Source organism: Engraulis encrasicolus, chromosome 9 (assembly GCF_034702125.1).
Source record: "Engraulis encrasicolus isolate BLACKSEA-1 chromosome 9, IST_EnEncr_1.0, whole genome shotgun sequence".
NCBI classification, from domain to species: Eukaryota; Metazoa; Chordata; class Actinopteri; order Clupeiformes; family Engraulidae; genus Engraulis; species Engraulis encrasicolus.
In genome coordinates, this window is record NC_085865.1 from 18,485,752 (window position 1) to 18,495,780 (window position 10,029).

The window sequence follows — 10,029 nt, forward strand, 5'->3', positions numbered from 1 at the left end:
CAGTTACCGTTGAAACTGAAGAGAACGAGCCCCTTCTGCGACATTCTGATTGCCTTAGTTGTCAAGGTGACAGCGCCACACAGTCATTGGGACTACGAGAGCCTCTCATCGCCTGCATGTAATTAACAAATGCAAAAGTGAAAGTGAGCGCAGTTTCGGTCTGCCACTTTGGTATGCCAACATACGCACTCACGCACATGCACACTCTTTCCTCCATCGGAGACATGTCCTAATTATTATTATGATAATAGATTTCTTAATGGGCTCCTCTGGAATGGACCAGATGAGACTTTGGCTCTCCAATACCTCTTGGCATGCCGTGTGGGTGTGTGTGGGTGTGTGTTTGGGCAGGCATGTAAGTTAGAATGGACTGCTTTGGAAGACTTTAACTGTGTGTGTGTGTGTATGTGTGTGTGTGTGTGTGTGTGTGTGTGTGTGTGTGTATGTGTGTGTGTGTGTGGCATGGCGTTGTTGGGCAAGCGTCAGGGGCGGAACAATTGCACACAGGGCCCCGGGGCAAAACACTGACAGGGCCCCCTATATGGCCTGCAAAGTTCATAATAGGGCCCCCACCAACAATATGGGAGGGTGCCCCCCAACTCCCCCCTACAGCTCCGCCCCTGGCAAGCAGCATGTAGGTTGAAATAGACTCACTCTTTTAAACTCTTTCTCTAGCTCTCTCTCTCTCATTCCATCTGTATGTGTGTTTAGAGAGTGGGGGACAGACATACGGACTAGGACTGGCAGTGAGAATGTGGTTGCATGTGTGTGTACTGTAGAGAGACAGAGAGTAGCTCCTCTCTCCCTCTTCTACCCTCTCTGCCTCGCCCCCTCCCTCGTCCTCCATCCATACGGGCATCCAGCCAGCCATCCAGCCATGCCATGGAGGCAGGCAGGCAGGCAGACAGTCGCACCCCAGCCGGCTAATCAGCTAGCCAGGCAGGACTATCCGCCACCTGGGGCGTCCCACCACACTCCGCCAGAGCTGCAGCTTGACAGCAATTTCCAAGGTGACTGGAGCACACTCTGCTCTCTGTGGCGTGGAGCCCGATCCCCCCTAACATCCCAACCCACATCCACCTTCTTCCTTGCCTTACACGTCCATCCCTGGTCTACGGTGGCCTGCTTAGCTCATGTTAGGGAGTCTTGGGTTTGTGTGAGGTGCTTGAGTGTGTGAGGAGGAAAAGCAGGGGATTGGCCCAGAATAGATTGGACTCCTCCATCATCACCGCCTCTGACTGGAGGCAAAGTCAGTCTGAGTGAGGAGGGGGAAACTGGACAGCCAACATGGAAGCAAAAAAAACCCCAACAACACACACACACACACTTGCACAAACACACCCACACACGTGTACACACACACGCACACGCGCGCGCGCACACACGCACGCACGCGCGCACACGCACACGCACACACACACACACACACAGCAGTCTGTGGGAATCTTGGAGGCAGAGGAGAGTGCTACTAATAACTGTAATTTCCTGTGTTGCCTGCTTACGCTGTTGTCCAGATACTGCATACTGCACAAGCACCCACACACACTTTGTCTGTGTGTGTGTGTGTGTGTGTGTGTGTGTGTGTGTGTGTGTGTGTGTCTTTGTGGGGACAAAAATGTTGGCCCAGCAAATCACAGCTCTCCTTGTTTTTTTGATTGAAGTAGAAGATGTAATATATTTTTAGTAGTTAACTTCCAGAATTTATGCTGCCCATTCACAAATGTTAAGTGTTTTCCACCACCATCACTTTCTAAGTATTCATTATAACTGACAAAATCACACTTTTCATACACAAAAAGGAATGAGAGGATACTGTATTTTGGTCAGATCATATCATTAGTTTATTACTTTGTACGTATTCATGTAAAGATCAAATTTGGGAATGGGCAGCATAGTTGCATTGAGAAACATAGTTGTAAAAAAACAAGTTGCCAAGACATTTATCATTTATTTATGCACAGGTTAGGATTATGGATTGTTGCGGTCTGGGTGGGCCTATAGTTTAGCATTCTTGAGGTACATTAAGGTTAGAGATAATATGAATGGGAGTCAGTGAGAGATGCCCGTGTGTGTGTGTGTGTGTGTGTGTGTGTGTGTGTGTGTGTGTGTGTGTGTGTGTGTGCGCGTGTGAAAGAGAGAGAGAGAGAGAGGGAGAGAGAGAGAGAGAGAGAGAGAGAGAGAGAGAGAGAGAGACAGAGAGAGAGAGAGAGAGAGAGAGAGAGAGAGAGAGAGAGAGAGAGAGAGAGAGAGAGAGAGAGAGATGCTAAATGCTAAGCACCTATTGCTAATGATTGTATCCTCGCCTCACCCGTGTAGTGTTTCTCGGGTCTCGTTCAACTCTCTCCTCTAATTAATTAAAACAGTCCAGTAGCTTCCAGACCAGGTATCCATCTCCCCGCTCAGCTAAGCAGCCTTTACATTAGGGAGCCACCAGATTGGCTTATTAATTAATCTCAACCAAGCCAAGTGAAACACAAACTAATGGATCCTAATCAATGCTGACACCAACATTCCCTGCAATTAATGCGAAACACCGCCAAGGCAAACTTGTCATGGTTTTTACATGGACTTACTCCAAGGGGGGAATACAGTGTTTATTAAAACAAACCCCATAATATGGTGAAGGGGATTTTTTTTTCTTGAAGAATTTCCCTTATAATTAAAGCTTTTAAGGTCTTAACTGGGCCCTCCAGTGGTCTCCTGATCATTTGAGGCTTCGCTCTTTTTGTTGCCATCCTCGCAGAATAGAACTTAATAGATGGTACTAATCTCCTTTCCCTCCGCTCCCTTCTTTTTTTCTCGCCTCGGGGGTAACATATGAGCAAGACGAATGGTAACGATGCTAATTACGTCCCTTTTCTTCTTCTTGCCTCCTCTTTCTGCAGGGAGCAGCCTGACTCTGACGCAGATTCCCCGGGCACAGACGTTCCCAAGTTTCCTGTCCGAGCAGAACGAGGATGCAGCGTGCTCATCATCTCCGAGCGAAGAGCAAGCTCTGTCGCCCTCTAGTGACTATGACACAAACTACAGCACGGCGACTTTGCAATGACAAGCACTGCATAGATGCTATATCAACCCCCCCATGAAGCCAAAACGGGACATTCCTTTGCTTTCGCGAACCTGTAGGGGCGCGTATAGGATTCTGTGATATAAATAAATGAATTATATATATTATTGTATTTAAAAAAATGACAATAGTGATTTGTAGAGCAGTTAATATAAAGACGAAAGAAGTACCTTTTGTAGGCTACCTGTTGTAAAACAACAGTAGGGTGGAAGTGGCACCAAAAAAACTTTTTTCTCTTGTAGATTGAAAATACAGATTTATTTTTCTGCAGTTATATGTTGATGACACATAGTTACTTGTTTTCCTCCACTTGTTCCATTGCACAAGTCTTTTTGGTCTTTTGACTTTTTTCGTACATACTGTAGCACCATCATGTTCTTTCTTATGTGTGTTTTCCTTTCTCTGCAGAATGTTGCTTAACAAGTCCATGATGGCGTCACAGGTTGTGCAGTTGTGCAACCTCCTGTGTATAAAGTAGATACCCATCATCAGAGGTGTATAAAGTAAAAGTACAAGAAAAGAAACCCCCCATTCGGTACTCACAAGGTACACCTACGTATTTACCGGTAAAATAATGAACAAGTGTTGTACCCACGAAGACTTAACCGGTCAAAAAATCAAACACAACTGTCAACACTGTTAAAGGTACATAGAGATAGCATAGATGCTACAGTTGGTCTTAAAGCTTGTATTACACAGATGCGGCTCCTGGTCATTTATTTATTTACACTTCTACTTTGTACACCTCTGTCTATGATGGGGCCCTGTGATTGTGTCTGTGTCTGTCAGCGTCCACATCTTCGTGCTGTGAAGAATGAACTTAAAAAGTTCAAATTGAGTGTAGCTTCTTGAAAAACGGGTGAGGCACGAGGTGGGGCTAAGCCCGCGATGATTGTGTAGCTCTCTTTACACGGCTACTCACCTATGAACTGCTGTATAAAGTGCCTTCTGATGCTTTGTTGGTCTTAACACATCAGATTAGAGCGCGTCTCGTAGCTGACTTGAGTTTTGTCTCCATCGTTCGTGCGTACGTACAAATTTTACTTTTGTCTACCAGCCTTTCATCAAATACCAGGGAAAAGGGAAAAAAAACAATGATGTTAAAAATTCTTTCACTCTCTATATATGTGCCGAAACCAAGCTGTCGGGTGTTGTTTGAAAGTGATAAGGCAGCGAAAACTAATGAGGCTGACACGCCGCCTTCCTTTTTACCTACAAAAGACAATCAGGATAAACAAACACCTTGAGATTCGCTTGGCAGTCTGCGTGTCTGTCACGTTCCCTTCACTGTCTGTCTGGAATTGGAGAGAGACATCAGCCATCTATTCTAAGTGTGTGTGTGTGTGTGTGTGTGTGTGTGTGTGTGTGTGTGTGTGTGTGTGTGTGTGTGTGTGTTATCAGGACTGACACGTAGAGGGGCTCCATGTCTGATTGGGGCCATATCTGGGAGTACGTGTGTGTGTGTGTGTGTGTGTGTGTGTGTGTGTGTGTGTGTGTGTGTGTGTGTGTGTGTGTGTGTGCTTTGTGTCCTTGTAGGGCGAAAGAGCAAGGGGAAGTCATTAAGACACCATGGCAACCAGGGAGTTGTGTTTGATGGGAGCGTTTGTGCGGGCTGGCACAAGAGGAGCTTGAAGGTTACAACCATTATGCTCTTAAGGCAGAAATGAAAATGTTATGTTGTGACCTTTAATCATAGCTGTTACCCCCCCCCCCCACACACACACACACCAACCCTCATGCAAACACACACAAACACACTACCTCTACACAGACACACACACACACACACACACACACACACCAACCATCATGCAAACACACACAAACACACTACCCCTACAGAGAGAGAGAGAGACACACACACACACACACACACACACACACACACACACACACACACACACACACACACACACACACACACACACACACACACACACACACACACACACACACCATTTAAGGTGTCCCAGGCTCTGTGAACAGCAGGCAGTGTTGGGCCATTTGCTTTGCTTTGTGTTTGCACAATTTACTATTGAATTGACACAGTATGTAATTGAATCAAATTCAAAATTGACTGTGGGCAGAAGGGCGAGTGACCCAATGAAAGAAAGAAAAAAAACCTAATTAAAATAACCGTCATCAGTGACAAATAACTGTCTTCATACCGTTGTGGTTCGAAATTGTAAAGTAATTATTTATACAATGGATAGCTTATTTTTGGAAGAAGAGAAAATTAGTGTACGATACACTGAATATTGTTTGTTTTTGTTGTCATTATTGTGTACCTGCATTGTTATCGTGTTCATTCATGTGTTGTGTTCTTACATTTGTTTGTCATGTTCTCTCTCTGTTCGAGCATATCCAATATGTGGACGTTGGACTCATTTTCAGACAAGTGTCAGCTCTATGGAGTGGAATAAATGAAGTGGATTGTATACATTATGTTTTGTTATTCTGTTCATTAGAAAAAGGGACACCGAGCGCAAATGGTAACATATATAATATCTTTGCACACACAATTGCGCATAATGTACCCGGTTCCAGGGTATGGAATCACGTGTAATGTAGTCGTTCATATATTAAAAAAAGAATACTTTTCCACCAAATGATGTGCTAGAATAATGGTTTGAGTGAATTTGAAGTAACACATTCCTCTACAAATTCTTATTATATTGGACATTTTTTTTCTATATTTAAAAGTAAGTGAAGTCCTGTGTTTGGTGCAAAGGACCATAGATGTAAAGCAAAAAAGTGAAAACGCTGAAGAACTGCATATATTTAATGAATCGAATACCTTATGTCTTATACATTTTACATGTGCTAAATAGTTTCTCGTTCTCACAATCTCACAAATCGTACCAATGCCAGAGCAGTGGATAGCTCTGCATCAGGTTTGATGGAGCTGGCTCATCATTGGGCCATTCCTGTGACCAAACTGTACGATTAGACAGCATGCGCCCACTGTTTGCACTGCTACCCGCATACATTTAGCTCTTTCGAGATGGAGGAAGCCCCCTGGCACATCACCAACATTTGAAGTTATATCAGCAATATAATATTGAATCTTTTGACTTTCAGTACTTCAATATTGTCTTTTTTTAAACAAATGTGTATAAGAAAAACATTTTAAATACCTTATATTTCCATTTAAGCGTAGCATGTAAAGAACACTTCAGCTTCAGTATTCTGATATAGTGCTTGCACATTCTGTAGAGTACAGCTACCCAACTCCTCTACTCCAGCACTTAATGCAGCCCACATAGCAGGGCACATCTCTATACATTTTGCAAATGCAACACATTCTCCTGTTCAGTTGTAAGTGCAAATCTATTTTTAGCTGCACTGGGAGCCCTTTATACAGCACACTATAAAGTACACGTGTGTGTTCACAAATACCTACAAAGCTGCTAGCGACCTTTCCATCACAGGACTAAGTCAAATGGCTGTTTAACTGCTCTTGTTTCCAAGTGAAGACAACAGCCTTGCGTAATTATTGCTCCATCTCTTTACCCGTCATTACGCAAGTCTGTCACACCATTGCACAATAGGTCACATTCTGCTTTTTGTTCCAGTTTTGCATTTTATTTCATTTCAAGTTGAACAGAAAGAGACATTTTCTCATGAGCACTGATCATTTATGTCAAATAGCTTTAATAAATAAATAACAAAATCAATGCAAAACAAAAAAAGGAGAGAACTCAAATGAAACATTGTCAACCTTCTCGTCTCCTCTCGTACCATGCAGCCAGCTCATTGCTACAGCCTCTGTAGCTCGTTTCATGCACAGCTTAGAGAGAGCAGGCTGGGCAGTTCTTACCTCATTCAGGCTACAATGGCAGGGAAGAGTTGTGTCATACATGTCTAGTGCCTTGCGTTACCACAGAACTGGCATTCACTGTCAAGAGCAACACACTCAAACAATAAAACCACTGAGGGACGAGTAGCCAATCAGTTCGTTTCTAGAGGAATGTGGTCCAGTCCTGATTGGGCCTCATGGTTCGGACGACCTAGTGAGGAACCCTCGTTGCAGTTAGCTGTCATTCCTTCTTTACAGAGAACTGTTCATTAAATGGAGATCCAGAACCACTGATGGCTCGGATGCCAGAATGGACCTTTTCAGAAAGGGCTAAGAATGCCTGGATGAAGTGTTCTTTCAGTGTCTACCTCAACGTATCAGCGAGAGACACATGCATCCAGGGGTTTCCAAGTTCCAAGTCTACATGCACCATTTAACTAGAAAAATAATCTATAAAGACCCTTTGGTGCTTAAACAATAATAATAAATGCTATTCTGTTACATGGGCAACACTATCACATTAAAATGCATGATTAGACATCATTAGTTAAGTGAAATAGAGTTGGCTAGAGCTTAAAGTAGCGACAGATTTTTTTGGGGGGGACTTTGTGTGATTGTTGGTTATCCTTTGTAGGTGGACTTGTGTTGTTGTGTTCACATCATGGTTAGTTACATCACTGTTAGCTCTGGATTAATTCATCTATTGTTCTTGCCTCACAAGAAACCCACTGTCCTAACCTCTCTCACTTGCCCTTGCTGTACAGCAAACATGGTCTCTTTTGTGTGTTTACATGCTTGTCTTGCCTTGCCACTGTGTGTGTGAGGTGTGTGTGTGTGTGTGTGTGTGTGTGTGTGTGTGTGTATGTGTGTGTGTGTGTGTGTGTGTGTGAGGTGTGTGTGTGTTCAGGAGGGTGTTGGCCTGGAGTTTAAGTGTGGTACTGAATTCATCTCCTCCTCTTTGTCTTGGGCTTGTGCTTACTCTTGGGTCCCGTGCGAACGTTGGCGTAGACGGGCTCCTGCCTCCCGAAGCGCGTTCCCCTCCGCAGCCGGTCGTAGAATCCCCCCATCTCTGAGTCACGCTGCACACACACACACACACACACGAACACACACACACACGAACACACACACACACACACACACACACACACACACACACACACACACACACACACACACACACACACACACACACACACACACACACACACCACAGATCACAAGAAGAAACTCACATGAACAAATCAGCAACATTTTAAGGTGTTTTCTTTTCAGTTTACCTCAAGCCGAAGCCTACAGTGTAGGTTGGTCTGTACTGCTATTGGTGCTACATTACATTTTCGTTCACGTCAGTCTGGCAAATGTGTCTATTCACAGGTCTATTCACATGTGTCTATTCAAAAAGTCCATAATGGCATAAAATTACTGGTCATATTGTTTTGGTGCTCTCTCTCTCCCATACAATGACATGTCATAGATGACAGTTGGCCCTTGGCTCTGAGAACCTTTTATGTGATGTTTGCCACACCATCTTTTTTCATCTATAATCTTCATGCAGTATTCAGGCTACACACTGTCCACTTCACACTGTCTAATCACAATATAATTGTTGCAATAGAATAGTTCCTGCTTTACCCTGGCTAGGGGATCAGAAATGTGCTGCTACACCTGTTTGTGTCTGTAAGAAAGTGGATCTGCCTACAGTATTGTTGTCTAGCCTCAGGGAGATGAATATGAAAAGCTGAAAAGTGATTTGTTACACTTGACTGTGTGTGTGTGTGTGTGTGTGTGTGTGTGTGTGTGTGTGTGTGTGTGTGTGTGTGTGTGTGTGTGTGTGTGTGTGTGTGTGTGTGTGTGTGTGTGTGTGTGTGTGTGTGTGTGTGTGTGTGTGTTGGGGGGGAGAGAGGCTGTCAGACTTGGTGTCACGACCCCACTGAGCGCTTTGGCAAGCTACCTGGAGTCAAGCTGTCTGGCTCTCGCACATTCATCTGCTTTATTTATCTATCTGGGGTGGTAAGGTAGGCAAATTTGTTGTTTGTTTACCCATCTCTTCCCAGGGTGCGTCCTGACCCTGAGCGCCTCGCGTCTCCTCCTCCGCCTCCGCCTGTGGAGAGAGAGATGGCTTTTCAGCGTCGCCGTGTCATTTTTACAGCGTGAGGCATCACAGGACGTTTAGTAAAATCCTGTGCCACGGAAGACCGATGTGAGGAGGATGTGCAAAAGAAGAAAAAAAAGGCCCAGGATCTTGCACTTTCTGAAAAGCAATCTGAACACCTGCTGTGGACGTTTAATAAAAATACAGTAAGTTTTGGTAGTGGTAGTGGCACACTATAGAGAATGTTTAGAAAGCAATCTGTGGGGCAGGTATACTTTTTGTTCAGATATAGGCATTGATACCTGGCAAACAGCCAAATATTGGTAAAAACTTTGTAGTGGTTAGTAATAACTTCAGTGCCACTAGCCATTATGAGAGGTAGAGTATATCAGAGTAGTCTATTACTATTAATTGTAGACTATTCCTCCACTTGGAGCATTAATTGTGCATTAATGGTGCATTAATTGTTTTGGATTCTCAGTTACTCAGGATGTATTTGCTGTCTCCTGAGCTTAGATGTATAATATCAAGGTAAATAAAAATAACTGATAACAAAACCGTGGCTAGTAGAAAGCACGAGTGGCTAGCAACTCTGGAGAATCACTAGCCACTGTGGACAGTGATTAAAAGTTAATGTCAAGCATTCTGTATGGACACAGATCCACAGTTCCGCCCGCCCGCCTGCCCGCCGGCGCACACACACACACCCAAACAGGCACAAAGCGCTCACACACGCGCGCACACACACACACACACACACACACACACACACAATCATTAATAAAGTTATTTATGTGCAGGCAACAAATAAGTAAAATTGTCTTTAAAAAAATCACCACTTGCAGCCCTCAAATGCCACCGTGACTTTGCAGCCCCATTCTGATGATGCAGGCCACACTCATCATGATGACGACCATGACATTTTGGACCCAGAGACCCTCTGTAATCAGGCCCAGCTGCTTTTACAGGTAGTTTTCTCGTCACGGTGTGAATAATGCAGTGGCATACCGGTAACTTGGGCTGGGGTGGATTTTTTTTTAACCTAACCTTTTCGTCTGAATATTAACA

General features: G+C 44.1%; 2 protein-coding genes across 4 annotated transcripts in view; one reads left to right on the forward strand and one right to left on the reverse strand.

The window, feature by feature from the left end:
- Positions 1 to 3,091, forward strand: part of dok6 (docking protein 6) — a 90,364-nt gene extending 87,273 nt beyond the window's left edge. The window contains exon 8 of the mRNA XM_063206690.1: positions 2,886 to 3,091. Within this exon, the coding sequence (XP_063062760.1) occupies positions 2,886 to 3,049 (164 nt within the window). The 3' untranslated portion in view covers positions 3,050 to 3,091. The remainder of the gene's footprint in view (positions 1 to 2,885) is intronic.
- A 4,719-nt stretch (positions 3,092 to 7,810) lies between these two features.
- The window catches only part of cd226 (CD226 molecule), a 17,683-nt gene continuing 15,464 nt past the window's right edge, over positions 7,811 to 10,029 (reverse strand). For all 3 annotated transcript variants that reach the window (XM_063206692.1, XM_063206694.1, XM_063206696.1), the window contains 2 exons: positions 8,910 to 8,970; positions 7,811 to 7,945 (listed from right to left, as the gene is read on the reverse strand). In XM_063206692.1, coding sequence (XP_063062762.1) covers positions 7,811 to 7,945; positions 8,910 to 8,970 — 196 coding nt within the window. The remainder of the gene's footprint in view (positions 7,946 to 8,909; positions 8,971 to 10,029) is intronic.